Below are 15,289 nucleotides of genomic sequence, written 5' to 3' on the forward strand. Positions count from 1 at the left end.
CCTACCCCTTCACACCCACTGGTCTGGTCCTGGTCTTGACTTCGTCTCACCCATAGACTGTAAAAATAAAGGACAAAGCCTCTGTGATGCCACTCATAGGATTTCTGAAGAGCAGGTTTGAAGCTCAAATAAGGAGGCTACGGGCATTGCCATCTTGGCAGCGCCTGATTCCGCCTAACTCCCGGCTAGTCCATAAATGGAGAAAGGGGCAGGGATAGTGAAGCCTGGCTGCTGGAATAGTATGGCTGGAACACACCTAATAACCTTGAAGTTAACAAGCTAGCTATGCAGGCTACTGGCTAAACTAAAAGAAGCCACTCCATAAGATAGACCATAACCTCAACGGCTGGTTTACAAAAATAAAAATAAAAAATTCACTGGGTGTGTAACCGTCCAATAACATTTGATCAAGGAGTGTCATCTTTTAGTCAAATTCTCAGTATGAGCCTAATTTACTGAAGGGGAGACCCCAATAAACTTCACTGGCAGCGAGTACATCAAAAATATTGAAAGGTAAGTACAATCTAATAAAGCATATTAAAGTAACTTACAGGTGTAGTAGTGTGTAAAAGTTGTGTTTGCATGGAAAAGTTCTGAGACGAAAATAGGCAAGGCTTCATAAATAATTTATTGTCTGAGGTAAGTTCTGAGCCAGCTAATGGCTAACAAGATGACACAAACCCAGCTGTCACTCAAATTGGCCCCACCTCTAATTATGCATAAATGTATAAATGGGCGGCAAGGTGGTGTAAGTGGTTAGTCCATAAATGGTTGCCTCACAGCAAGAAGGTTCTGGGTTTGAACCCAGTGGCCGGCGAGGGCCTTTCTGTGTGGAGTTTGCATGTTCTCCCTGTGTCTGCGTGGGTTTTCTCTGGGTGCTCCGGTTTTCCCCACAGTCTAAAGACATGCAGTTAGGTTAATATGGGATGGCCTTAGGCTGAGGTGCCTTTGAGCGAGGCACCTAACTCCCAACTGCTCCCCGGGTGCTATTAGCATGGCTGCCCACTGCTCTGGGTGTGTGTGTGTGTGTGTGTGTGTGTGCTCACTGCTTCAGATGGGTTAAATGCAGAGAGGAAATTTCACAAGTGTGTGATGAATAAAGTTGTGCTTTCTTTTTCTTAAATGTATGACTCAATATAATTTAAACTGTTGAAGTATATAAAAATTCACCCTTTGTACAGTTGCCATGAAGGGGGACACTAGCTATAGAGACCGAAATCGTTTTTCGTACTAGGCTTTGTTTTCACTGTAAAGTTGGACATTTTAAAACAGGGGTTTATGGGAATTGACTCACTTTTGGAGCCAGCCTCAAGTGGCCATTCGAGGAAGTGCAGATTTTAGCACATTGGCTTCACTTTTCAGGACCGGAGGTTGCCGCTTGGTCTCGCCCTGCTTTGGTTTTGGTCTTGACTTGGTCTCAAACCCTCAAAGTCTTGGTCTTGATGCACTTTCCAAGTGTATCCAAGAGACAATGTCTCAGTTTAGATGGTCTTGACGACAACACTAATCGCTGCACTATTAATCCATTATACACTGTGTCTATTGTATATGTTTTTTGAAAGTCTATCATATATTGTATATTCATGTTTGCATGAATGTACATGAGGCTTGCCCTCATGTCCTGCACTTCATTATTGTATTGAGCTGTCTACTGTTTTATCCACTGTCCTTTGTATACTGTTTTTGTACAGTAACCGGAAGACCACTCGTGCACAGGAATTTCATTGTATTCTCCGAATGCACACGACAGACAGACAACTTGAAACTAGTCTCTGGTACAATTTATGAAGCAAGGAAATTAGCTAGTAAGTTTTTCTGAGCATCTTGGAGACTCTACCACAGTTCTTCGAAAGACTTTGAGAGTCAGACTTGCTTCCTTTGTTTTGCAGCAAAATCCAGCAGCATTCATTTTGTGTTCTGTCTGAAAAGTGGCCTGGTGCATAATATTGTAAATTCTGTAACTTTTTTCTCTTTGCTTAGAAAGTCATGTTTGGAAATCTAGAATGTTTTTGTACTGAATCAATAATGCAAAAGTCAGAAAATATATATGTATTAAAAAATGATTGTAGGCAAAAAATTAAAACAGTGCTTAAGACTTTTGTACAGTACTATACTTGCATAAATATCCCATAACAACATTAGATAGGATACTCACTGTTTATTTCCGGTACATTTAGATGCGGTATTGGTTCGCTGATTCTTCACATAGATATTCTATTTTGTATATTTGTGTATGTTTATGATTCTGTATATGATGGGAGAAACCTGTCCCTGAGAGCGCCGACTGAGAGAGTGTACTTATTTATGATTTTACTGATAAACTCAACTAAGGATGTAATGCAGTTCCATTATCTGGATCTTTATGTGTTTATTGGTCCAAATATCTACATCAAAAATGGCTTAAACAATTAAATATGAACCCAGAAACACCGGAAAACTTAAAAAAAGTAGAAATACCAGCAGTTTCAGTAAGGAGTGTGATTGTGATTTCCCGGTCAGTCTCTCAAACTCAAGTTCATATTTAATGAACTTGAGATGTGTGAGGGACTGTTTTTTAATCCCACTTGCACACTTATTACAACCCCAATTCCATAAAAGTTGGGACAGGGGCAAGTGTAAACTGAATGCGATAATTTGCAAATCATGGAAACCCTATATTTCACTGAAAATAGTACAAAGTACATATCAAATGTTCAAACAAAGAATCTGGAGAAATCTCTGTATGCAAGAGACAAGGCTGAAAATTGACACTGGATGCCTGTGATCTTCAGGCCCTCAGACAACACTGCATTAAAAGCAGACATGTGTCTAGTGGAAATCACTGTATGGGCTCAGGAACACTTCAGAAAACCATCGTCTGTGAAAACAGTTCATTACTGCATCCACAAATGCAAGTTAAAACCAGATATAAACAATATCCAGAAACACAGCTACCTTCTCCGGGCCTGAGCTCTTTTACGATGGACTGAGGTGAAGTGGAAAATTGTCCCGAGGTCTGACAAATCAAAAGTAGAAATTATTTTTAGGAATCATAGACACTGCATCCTCCAGGCTAAAGAGGAGAGGGACCATTTGGCTTGTGATCAGTGCACAGTTCAAAAGCCAGCATCTGTGATTGTATGAGGGGGCATTAGTGCACATGACATGGGTAGCTCATACATCTGGGAAGGCATCATTAATGCTGAACAATATATACACATTTCAGAGCAATATGCTGCCATCCAGACAAAATCTTTTTCAGGGAAGGCCTTCCTTCTTTCAGTAAGACAACACCAAACTGCTTTCTGCACTTATTAAAACTGCATGGCTCCATAGTAAAAAAGTCCGGGTGCTAAACTGGCCTACCTGCAGTCCAGAACTGTCTCCCATTTAAAACATTTGGTGCCTTATGAAGTGCAAAATATGACAAAGGAGACCCCAAACTGTTGAGCAACTGAAATTGTATATCAGGCAAGAATGGGACAACACTCCTCTTTCAAAACTACAGCAGTCGGTCTCCTCAGTTCCCAAACGTTTACAGAGAGTGTTGTTAAAAGTAGAGATGATGCAACACAGTGGTAAACATGCCCCTGTCCCAACTTTTTTGAAACGTTTTTCTGACATCAAATTCAAAATGAACATCTCATCTCATTATCTGTAGCCGCTTTATCCTGTTCTACAAGGTCGCAGGCAAGCTGGAGCCCATCCCAGCTGACCACGGGCGAAAGGCGGGGTACACCCTGGACAAGTCGCCAGGTCATCACAGGGCTGACACATAGACACAGACAACCATTCACACTCACATTCACACCTACGGTCAATTTAGAGTCACCAGTTAACCTAACCTGCATGTCTTTGGACTGTGGGGGAAACTGGGGCACCCGGAGGAAACCCACACGGACACGGGGAGAACATGCAAACTCCGCACAGAAAGGCCCTCGCCGGCCACAGGGCTCGAACCCGGACCTTCTTGCTGTGAGGCGACAGCACTAACCACTACACCACTGTGCCACCCAAAATGAACATATATTTTTCAAAAAACAATAAAATTTCTCTACGGTTTAGTTCAGACTGTATTTATAAAACACTTGACTCATTGGAGTTGCTGTTATGGAATTTAAGTGTGTCAAGGGAATCAACTGAGTCATAGAATCTATTCACCATTTTATGAACTCATTGTTTTGGTTGACATGCTATGGTTGACGTATTTTATACTGTCACAAATTTCACTTCAGTCACTTTGGCAGAAATGATGACTAAAAGGGTTGAGTGCTTGGCTTGCACCCATTTGTTTATTCTTGACAATATTTTAATTTGCCATCTGTGCAAGCATGTATCTTAATTTAAAACAAACATTTGGTCAAATAATAATCTACAGTTCTTTGTTAGGTCAATTTTATCATTTACCTGTGACAAGACATTAAGGCTTTAAGGCAATTTAATACACAATGATTCTTCTCAAAATGCTGGTTCACAAAAACATGACACTGAAACTTGGATAAAAGGTGCAATCTGATTGAATTTCAGTTCATCTGAGCAGCTTCGTTATCTTCACTTGAGTTACATTAACAGCATTTAACAGATGCTCTTGCATCCAGAGCGACATACAACATACCTAGAGCAGCCTGGGGAGCAGTTAGGGGTTAGGTTCCTTGCTCAATGGCACTTCAGCCATTCCTGCTGGTCCAGGGAATCAAACCAGCAACCTTTTGGTTCCAAAGCTGCTTCTTTAACCATTAGATTACTGAAAAACTTCACTCACCTGTTTCACCCAGAAATACATCCCCCCGTAGAGGAATAGAGTTGGGCAGGCCAGGTTGTCCTGGAGGACCTGGAAGACCAATTTCACCTGGAAAGCCTCTTTCCCCCTTTGGGCCTGAAAAAAGTATGAGCACCGGGTCTATTTATAGCCTACTTACAGTATGCATACACAGTATAATTAATGTATTATATACCACAACAATGCTGAATTTTCTGATCCAACTGGTCAAATGTCAATATCAGCTGCTCGGACAGTAGTTCTGGCTGTAATTTAAATCACGTGTATATTAATTACTTTTTCTAATACATTAGTGTTTCCATTAATTCCCAGGGACGTGTATTGGTGGCCATGTAACATAATCTAAGAGTAATAACAAGCATGTTGTTATTTAAGAAAGGACACCTGGAATCATTGATATGGTGAAGCTTTCTGAAATTGTTTAACATTTATGGAAGGAGTCTGCAGTGTCAGCACTCCAGTGTCACTATGTCAGGATCCTGCCAATGATTACTTTCCGATAACAGCACAGCACATCCTGTCATGTTTTAATTCATCCATGCATTCAAATACCATTGTTAAGTGTTATGGCGTTATGCTGATCCTGGTCACTCCTTATATGTGGTCCTTGGTTCCAGGGTATTGTGTATACATTGCTTGGTTCGCGTTGTATCCTCACAATGTCTTGCATATGTTTCCACTATAAATGTTTCCCTGTGACTCATTCATTGTTTCCTTTGTCCATGTCCTTAGTTCCTTGTTTTCCTCGTTTCCCGAGCAATGATTCATGGTCTGTTAGTATTGACTAAGGTTTCCTGTTTTTCACCTTGATTAGGGATTTGCCTGTGGTAAACCTGTTTGCCTTTTCTGACTTTTGGAAAGGCTTAAAAGAAATATACTCAATATTTACATCCAATCACCTCTGATGTTTCTTATATACATGTTTTCCCAGTTGAAATCCAACAGGATTGAAGGATGACCACTCCTTACTGAGCTACAAACATTCCATCGAAGTCTAGGATGTTTTTTTTTTTGTGTATAGTATATCTACAAATATTGTTAAAGCTAGATGGCCTTTCAGTTTCATAAAATCGGTGAAATTTAGTTCCCTCTGAAATTTGGTCATTGTGATATGGGTCAGTCCATGAAATGATGTTACTTTTCATTGGTCCGGGTTTACATAATCATTTCATCTTTAATTTCCATGATTTAAAGAAATATTTAGCAGATTATCCATAAATATTGTTTGAAGAAATAAAATAAATAAAAAAAATGAAGTTTTCTTTTGAAATAAAGAAATGTGAAACATTTTCTTCCCCTGTGACTGGACACGGATGACACGTTTTTTTGTGACATGGAATATTTGCTGACTTTGAGCTTAAATAAACCATTACTTTCTGAGAATTTCAATAAAATTAGTTTCATGGTACTTGCAATTTAGCTTTACACTCACATAATAAAAGTTAAGAAGGTTCTATAAACTATTTAGCTTCGAATTCATCCACTAAAAATAGGTTGTGAACGTAACATTGTGATGTCCTACCGTGTTACATTAGAAACCAGGCTTATAAAAAATGATAAAACGAGTTGAAATCATGATTGATGTTTGTAATATAAAGAAGAATATACTATAAAACGATGTAGGTAGAAAGAAATTTAAACAAACGGCAATAAAAGAAATTATTGATTTTTTTCTCACATCCTAACTTAGCGTCCACTCACTTCCTGGTTCGTTCACAACCTGCGAGACCTATTTACTCAATCTAGGTCAGCTGAACTGACGCGAGATAACTTCTCGCGGGATCTCACACACCACAACACGTGCTCTCGTCACTATCAATGGCATCAAAATGGCGGCCAGCAAGAGCAGGTAGGTGATATTATCAGCGTGTCCAGCGAAGTTACGCTTAAAACCATGTTGCGTTCGACCGACAGTTGGTGATATTATGTGATAAGGAAGTCTACTATGTTATTGTGACTTGTATAACACGACAATATCATCTTGCAGCTAAACATTTGTCACAACGCCGACAATCTGATCGCCTGTTTTGACGGGAAGATTTTGACTTGTTTATGTTTTCAGACACTATTCGCTGTCGTGTCCTTGTTACATTAGCAACCGGGTAAATATTTATGGATTTTATCATACATTGTAGAGCAGGAGTTATCTTAACAACTATAGGGGTGTTCACACGGCAACTTTTACTCCGGTGTAGCACCGGGGCTGCCCCGGTAGAGCGTTCACACGGTACAAAGTTATACCGGTGTAGCCCCTGAAAGCTGCTTAAACCGGTGCAAATCTAACCCTGCTCGGGAGGTGGTTTAAGAAATTTACTCCGGAGTAAATGCTAGTTTGCGGGGCAGCACCGATATAAAATGGGACGTCTGAACGCTACAGGGGTAGACTCGCTACGCGTGAGGAGAGTTGATTACATACGGGCATTGCATAATTTGCATCCTGGTATTTTGCGCTTCCAAAATGGTGAATATCAACAACAACAGAACTGCGTGTCTTCCAGTGTTGCCAGATTGTCAGTTTTAAGTGCATTTTTGTGGATTTGAACATATTTTGGGCTGGAAAAAGTCAGCAATATCTGGCAACACTGGTGTCTTCATCCACGTTGTTTTCCCGGCGCTTGATGATGCCATGACAACCGGGAAAAGGAAGTACATTTTCACGCATGCGCATATTTCATTTCCGCATTATTACTATCGGAAATGATAGTAATAATGATAGGAAATGATAATAATAAAAGGAAATGATATCAAAACTTTATTACTATCAAAGGAAATGATAGTAATAAAGTTTTTGCTACTATTGCACGGTCGCAGAAACTGCCGTGTGACCACAAGTGGGGCTGCACCGGTGCTAACACGCTTCTCTCTAGTAAGCAGGGTTGTGACGTGTGAACGCTCCACAAAATTTACACCGGTGTAAGATATATCGCAACAAAATACATCGGTGCAGCATCGATGCAAATATGTGCCGTGTGAACAGGGCTTATGTTATATTTTCTTATATGGTCAATGCTTCATGGAAATAAAAGTTGTTTTCAGTTGTAAATTGTTTTAAGTGACTCCCTCTGTGTCACATTTTGGTAACCCCATTTCATGGACTGACCCATATATTTATTTCTGTAATATCTCACAAAATATCACATTCTGTGGCTGGGAAGTTATTTAATTTGAGGGGATTCCAGAGCAAATAATGTGCATGAAACAGGGTTCGAATAATCATTTTGTCTCTAAGGGGGTCTCTATCTTAAAAATAAATAAATAAATAAAAAATGTATTTACTTGGTAAAGCCGAAACTTGTCAGGGCTGAGCATGAATTCGGCACCGATGGTCTTTTTTTCGGTGGCATGGTGGAAGACAGTGGTATTTATCTGTATTCTATATTCATCTTTGACTCAAGGCATGGTGAAGTGTCTTCTTCGGATTAAGTTTCACAAGCCATCAAATTTATTGTTTGCAGTTTGCGCGCATAGCCTAGTGGTGTGGTGGTGAAGTGCAACTGTGCATATGGCAATTTAACACGTTCGCTTAGGGCACACTGTGATACGAAATGAGTTATATTTATGATTAAAACATGGCGCATTTCAGAGACCCCCACAGATTACTTTACTTTGCTGCTTTCATGGGAGCCATTGCTCACTCTATGGGAGCTCGGCTCCCTCTGGCTCCCACGTAATTCGAACACTGGCATGAAATCACTTGCTTTGCACAGTCAAGCAGACAGAAGAAGGCTGTGTGCGCAGGTTTACCTTCTTCTTCTTTTGGGTTTTAAGGCAGCTGGCATCCAGTGTTGCATTACTGCCATCTACAGGTTTACCTTGATCATGCACTGACGGTTATACCAGTTTGTCACTAAACAAACAGCTGATCACACCGAGGTGCTTGCTGACCGCCAATATTTATTAGTTTGGCCCTGTGTTTCCTTTCCTTCACAACATAACAATTTCTTCTCACTTTCTGTTACTGTAGTCGGTCTTTCACGTTTCATTCGCACACTCACGTCCTCCATTTTTCTCTCCTGTTTCAAATTTGTATCCCACAATGCCTTGTGCGAACGGGGAAAGCCCACCATGTGATGCATGACATAATATCTTGTATTGAGTCATGGTGAAGCAGGAAAAAATAGTGGAGAATTTAGGGCCACATGGCCCTAAATTCATTAATTGTTCTATTTTAAAAAAACCTAATAAAATTGGAAGTCTATGATTCGAATTCAGTAGCTTTCGGTCCACTAAATAAAAATAATTGGGTGTTGGGGAAAATTCTTTTTATGATCTACACTTGAAAAATCTGAAAGGCAGTCTACCTTTCATGTTCATAACCACTGATGTCATGAAAGCACATATTTTGTATTTGAAGATAATTGTATTGCCAGAATGGTTGTCTGAGCCAAAGAGACTTCCATTGCTAAGTGATGAATAGAAAATGGAGGTGAAAGATGATCTGGTATTTGACTCTGACCTGTGGGTCCTGGTTGGCCAGGAGCACCTGTCTCCCCTGCAGGTCCCGGAGGTCCCGATGAACCAGGTGGTCCCATTGGCCCTGGAGGGCCCCTTGTCCCTATACATGGAATATTTCATATAAGCATAAAAAAAACCTTGCCATTCTTGAAAACCCCATATTAATATTTTTCATTTGTTCGTCATCTCCATGAACTCTGGTGGTGCCTTAAACCATGCCTAGTCTTCCTAGAGTATAAGGTTGTACACATGTAAAATCCATTTGTTCTCCATTACCATGAGGAAAAACAAAACTTTCAACTCAAAAAAAGAGAGAGAGATGGTTGGCTGTTGCCATGCACAAATCAGTACTCAGAACAATTAAGGCCATAACACAAAAAAAGTTTCACATGTCTGGAAAAGATGGAACAGGAAAAAACTTGAGGGAACTGTTGCTCCATACTGTAAAGAGGATGGTGAAAGGTAAAATAAATTCAGAAAATTGGCCAGTTTCAAAATCAACTGTTAAACACCACTTGCATAACAACACGCTGTTTGGAAGCGTCACAAGAAAGAAGTTCTTAGGTGCGTCACACAAAATGGAGTGCCAAGCATCATTGGAACTACAACTGGCATGGTATTTTGTAGTTATGAGAGCAAAATATATATTTTTGGTCATGCACACCATCAGCATGTTTGGCGACAAGAGGGATCTGCATACTAGGGAGAACACCTGATAATCATGGTAAGATTCAGAGATGAATCATTGACATTTTGATGCATTTTTATGTTGCTGTTGGTTCAGGAGCTCTTGAAGATCGATGGTTTCATGAATTCTGATAAACAGCAGGATATTTCAGCCCAAATCCTGGTTGCCTCTGCCAAGAGGTTATGGCCAAACATATTTGCATTAAACATCTCAGTTTCCAGATTTGAACCAACCGGAAGACTGCAAGTGCAAAACTAAGAGCATAAAGAACTTTAAAATGCTCTGCATGGAGGAGTGAACCAAAATTCTTCTATAAGTGCATCCAGCCTTGTTAGACATTACAGGAAGAGACCATGTGCTGTTATTCTTTTTCATGCAGGCATAAAAATATTTTAAGATTGCAGATAATTTTGAAACCAGTGTTTTGTTGACAAATATGCACCACTTGAAAAAAATGAATAAAACTCTACACTGTTGTTGTATGTTTGAGATAAAAATATTCCTTACTGTATGTTATTCATGTCTAATTTTTAGAAGGGTGCCAATATTTCTTTTGGAACCCTTATTTAAGGAGGGGCAGCATGGTGGTGTAGTGGTTAGCGCTGTCGCCTCACAGCAAGAAGGTCCGGGTTTGAGCCCCATGGCCAGCGAGGGCCTTTCTGTGCGGAGTTTGCATGTTCTCCCCGTGTCTGCGTGGGTTTCCTCTGGGTGCTCCGGTTTCCACCAAAGACATGCAGGTTAGGTTAACTGATGACTCTAAATTGACCATAGGTGTGAATGGTTGTCTGTGTCTATGTGTCAGCCCTGTGATGACCTGGCGACTTGTCCAGGGTGTACCCCGCCTTTTGCCCGTAGTCAGCTGGGATAAGCTCCAGCTTGCCTGCAACCCTGTAGAACAGGATAAAGCGGCTAGAGATGAGATGAGACCTTACTGAAGGAGTCATGTATGGATCTTTCAATGTATATAATACTGTACCTATAATAAGTTTTTTTAAGCTAATTTAAAGGTCTTTAAGTTCCTGAAAAGCTTCTACGTATAAATATACCTGGAAAGATACACTCACCAGCCACTTTAATAGGAACTTGTTCTTGATTCTAAGATTCCTGTTCTTGGCTGCAGGAGTGGAACCCAGTGTGGTCTTCTGTCTGCTGTTCCATGCTGAGATGCTTTTCTGCTCACCACGGTTGTCAAGAGTGATTATATGAGTTACTATAGGAGTCCTTCCTTGCAGCTTGAACCAATCTGGCCATTTTCCTTTGACCTCTTATCAACAAGGCGTCTGTTTCCACCCACAGAACTGTCGCTCACTCAACTCAATGTTTTTTGTTTTTCGCACCATTCTGTGTAAACTCTAGAGATTATTGTGTGTGAAAACCCCAGGAGATTAGTGGTTTCAGAAATACTCAAACCAATACCCATGCCACAGTGAAAGTCACACTCTGAGATCACAATTCGGATGTTTGAACATTGTGAACATTAGCTGAAGCTCTTGATTTGCATCCGCATGATTTGATGCATTGTGCTGCTGTCAAGGGACTTGGCTGATTAGAGAACTGCATAAAACAACAGGCGGATATATAGGCATTCCTAATAAAGTGGCCGGCGAGTGTATTATCTGAAGCTATATTGTGATATTTTTAAATACCTACACGTATGCAGTAGTGATACAACTGAAAAAAAGAAAGAAGAAAGCAAATCCCTAAATAAATTTTGTACAATATATTTTCTTAATGGTATCCTTTTCTGGGCGGCACGGTGGTGTAGTGGTTAGCGCTGTCGCCTCACAGCAAGAAGGTCCTGGGTTCGAGCCCCGGGGCCGGCGAGGGCCTTTCTGTGTGGAGTTTGCATGTTCTCCCCGTGTCCGCGTGGGTTTCCTCCGGGTGCTCCGGTTTTCCCCACAGTCCAAAGACATGCAGGTTAGGTTAACTGGTGACTCTAAATTGACCGTAGGTGTGAATGTGAGTGTGAATGGTTGTCTGTGTCTATGTGTCAGCCCTGTGATGACCTGGCGACTTGTCCAGGGTGTACCCCGCCTTTCGCCCGTAGTCAGCTGGGATAGGCTCCAAGCTTGCCTGCGACCCTGTAGAAGGATAAAGCGGCTAGAGATAATGTGATGTGATGTATCCTTTTCTTTCCCCAACTTCACCTTCTACATTTTGAAGAATGATAGTAATGGAACTCATATCATTTTTAGTTCCTTGGCAAAAGAAGACAAAACAAACCATTCATTATCTGCAGTATCTTTTAAGTCAGAAGAATATCTGAAACAACTGTAGAACCTATTCTGCCAGGCTTTCAACATAAATTCAGAAGTTGGATCTGCTCGACCATGTTAATTTGGAACAACCAAATATTCTCACAGCCTGAAATGTACCCTATCTAATTCATTCTCCTAGGCTGGGTGTCCTTTGGGTTATAGTATAGAACAGCTTTTTGCACTGCCTCACTGAAGGACTTTACCTCGAATCTATTAAGCTGATTTGACGCAGTGAAACCAGGACTTGGTTCAGATCGCCAGATTAAACACTACACGGGCCCACACAGATGTAAATAGGAAACATGATGAAGAAGGGCCTCATGCGATAATGACATTTTATTTGAAGTTGAGATTTTAATGGAAATCTAATCTTGGCTTGTAAAAGCAAGTAAAGCACCACTGAAAACAATAGCACCCTCATTAGCCTGCTGCATGCGGTTTTACTGACAGACACACAGTAAAGCGTGATGAACGCTGTGAGACTCTGGAGAATGTTCACAGCTCGACTAAGTTTCATGGCAGCTCTTCATACACTGCTGACCATACAGAAGGATGTGTTTATTTCAAAAGTGTCCTGATAGCATCTCTGAAAAAACCTGAGCTGGTGGAATAACTAATACTAAAAGCCAGCTGGACTTGTTTGTGATTTAAACTTACTGCCAAATCATAAAGTTTATTCCCTTTAAAGAACATGTTCATTTCTAACTTTTTTTTTTACTTTACCTTGCGGTCACAGCTCCTTCTAAACTGCAAACGAAAGTTCAAGGTTGCACATTTCTGATGATGCTCCCATGCAGAAATAAATTATATATATATATATATATATATATATATATATATATATATATATATATATATATAAAATTGATCATTGACATAGAATTTAAGTGCAGTTCAAACCACATACAGGCACACTTTAATTTCTCAGAGCACTGCCCAAATAGGAATGCCTATCAAACCAGAGACAGTCCCCCTGCCACTCAAATTCAGACCCAACAACAAATAATGCTAGCTAGTCATATTAGCTGTGAGCTTAGCTATTATGGGAAAAAAATATTTACAGTTTGGTCAAAATGTATGGATTTCTTTTGGATTGCCTTATTTAAGTCAGAGTTTCTGAAAATTTCTGTGTGCGATTAAAATAAACATATAGACAATATTACACGGTTGCATGAAGATATGAAGTTTATCTTTGAGTGGCGAATATATTTTTCAACACAAGAAGATCAATTTCATATCTTTGCATCACTGTGTAATGTTCTTTATATTATACAGACACATCCACAAAAAAATATGCAAGTTAATCAAAAGTATTTTAATTTTGAACCGGTCCACCATTTTGACAACGCACATCTAGTCAGTGGGAAAACACTGTGAAGTGATGTCATCGGAGTGAAATATCAGGAATTATTATACATACAGGACACTTTTTCCATGGAATAAAAACATGTATTCTATTCCCTTCTCATGGGTTTACTGATAGCATGCAATATTGTTTATGCCACTCTGCCCAATGGAGAATGAGTGTGCAATATTGTTGCAATATTGCATGTTGTCAAGACAGCATGACGTCACACATCAGAGCTCATGTGAAGCTCCAATGACAAAACTTTTCTGCCACATGTGCAGAATCATTTCTTTGTCCACAGGGAAAGAGAGAAGACGAGGCTAATCCAGTGCTACTGTTAGGATTAAGCACTAAATAAATAAACTGAAAACTGAAACTGAAGACGTGCTGAACACCCGAAAGGCTACCAAAACTTCATTATATATTCTTCACACATATTTACAAGAGAAAAACATACCAATGGACATCAAAAAACTGGAAAAGAGACACATTGGAGATGTAAAACTTCCACGCTAGTGAGTGACAGTTTGTAAACAAACATGGCCACAAGGTTTGCTTCATTAAAAGCGGAAGATTTTGAGAGAATTTTGGCTGCCAGGTCGCGCCATTGTGTGTAGTTGTCGATGTTGATTTTAAAAGAAACTAAGTAAATTACACAGGGAAAATAATATTTGGTTTGACTGTGCTAGCATTGGGCTTCACCAACACTACACCGGCTGGAAGGTAACCGGACTGCCGCGCTAACAGCACCGAGTCACAGGTAAGCTAGTGTTGGTCTTTGCTAATGCTACTGCTACACCAGCTGGAAGGTAACGGGACTGCTGGGCTAACAGCACTGAGCCGTAGGTAAGCTAGTGTTGGCCTTTGGGAATGCTGATATGAAGAATGTGTGTATGTATAATAATAATAATAATAATAATAATATTGGCTGGCTTTTTTTCATGGTATATCATATATTCCATTCAGCTACTTGTCTTTGACTCATTCAATATCATGCTAGCTGAATGGAATATATCTGATAGACCACTCAACACCAGCCAATATTATTTAAATATGTCATGGTTTTGGTTCCCGATGTCCTGAATGTAGCTTCGTATGAAAAATACAAATTGCATATTTCCCAGTAAAACACTCGTGTTGATGTAATATGGGACATTATGAACTTGCAATCCTTATGTAAATTTGCAGTAACTCATGCTAATTATATGAAGCCAATCATTCGATGTCCAACAATGTTCACATTAGTGAGTTTTCCCTATGTACATTTACACAAACCCAAATGTTGATTTACACAAAAACTTTTTTTCCACATTCACCTTTTCGTACAGGGTTGCCAGGTCTCTAAAATTTCCAACCCAACTCCATCTCACAAACTGCACAAAAATACCTGAAACTAACCCAAGAAGTTCGGGCATTAGAAAAGGGAGATGCATTTTTCTTCTTTCTTCTTCGCCTTTGCGTGGGAAACAAGTTCACTATGCAGTGCACGGTGAACTTTCTGATTTGCAGTATCTCCAATACGCCTTTATTTTTCATCATTGCCTGGTACGAACATTATCCACTCCATAATCCTCCTTTCCTGGTACCAATCTTCACAATATAAATTACAACAGAAATGGCTCTTATTTCATAGATACACTGTCTGCACACACAATTTCTCTTTGTTGCTTATAGGCTGTGTTTGCATGGTTAAATTGGTTTGATTTAATTCTGATTATTTGCTTTCAAGCAAGATCTTGGCTGCTGTGGACTATTTTTAAACTAGTTTGAAACCCCCCTGC

At 39.9% G+C, this 15,289-nt stretch overlaps 1 protein-coding gene across 3 annotated transcripts in view; it reads right to left on the reverse strand.

Annotated features, from left to right (window-relative positions):
• Nucleotides 1–15,289, reverse strand: part of LOC132871606 (collagen alpha-1(XXVI) chain) — an 87,681-nt gene that overhangs the window by 35,383 nt on the left and 37,009 nt on the right. For all 3 annotated transcript variants that reach the window (XM_060905896.1, XM_060905898.1, XM_060905895.1), the window contains exons 6-7: nt 9,216–9,314; nt 4,742–4,855 (exon numbers count right to left, since the gene is read on the reverse strand). In XM_060905896.1, coding sequence (XP_060761879.1) covers nt 4,742–4,855; nt 9,216–9,314 — 213 coding nt within the window. The remainder of the gene's footprint in view (nt 1–4,741; nt 4,856–9,215; nt 9,315–15,289) is intronic.

Source organism: Neoarius graeffei, chromosome 23, assembly GCF_027579695.1.
Source record: "Neoarius graeffei isolate fNeoGra1 chromosome 23, fNeoGra1.pri, whole genome shotgun sequence".
In the NCBI taxonomy this organism is placed as follows: domain Eukaryota; kingdom Metazoa; phylum Chordata; class Actinopteri; order Siluriformes; family Ariidae; genus Neoarius; species Neoarius graeffei.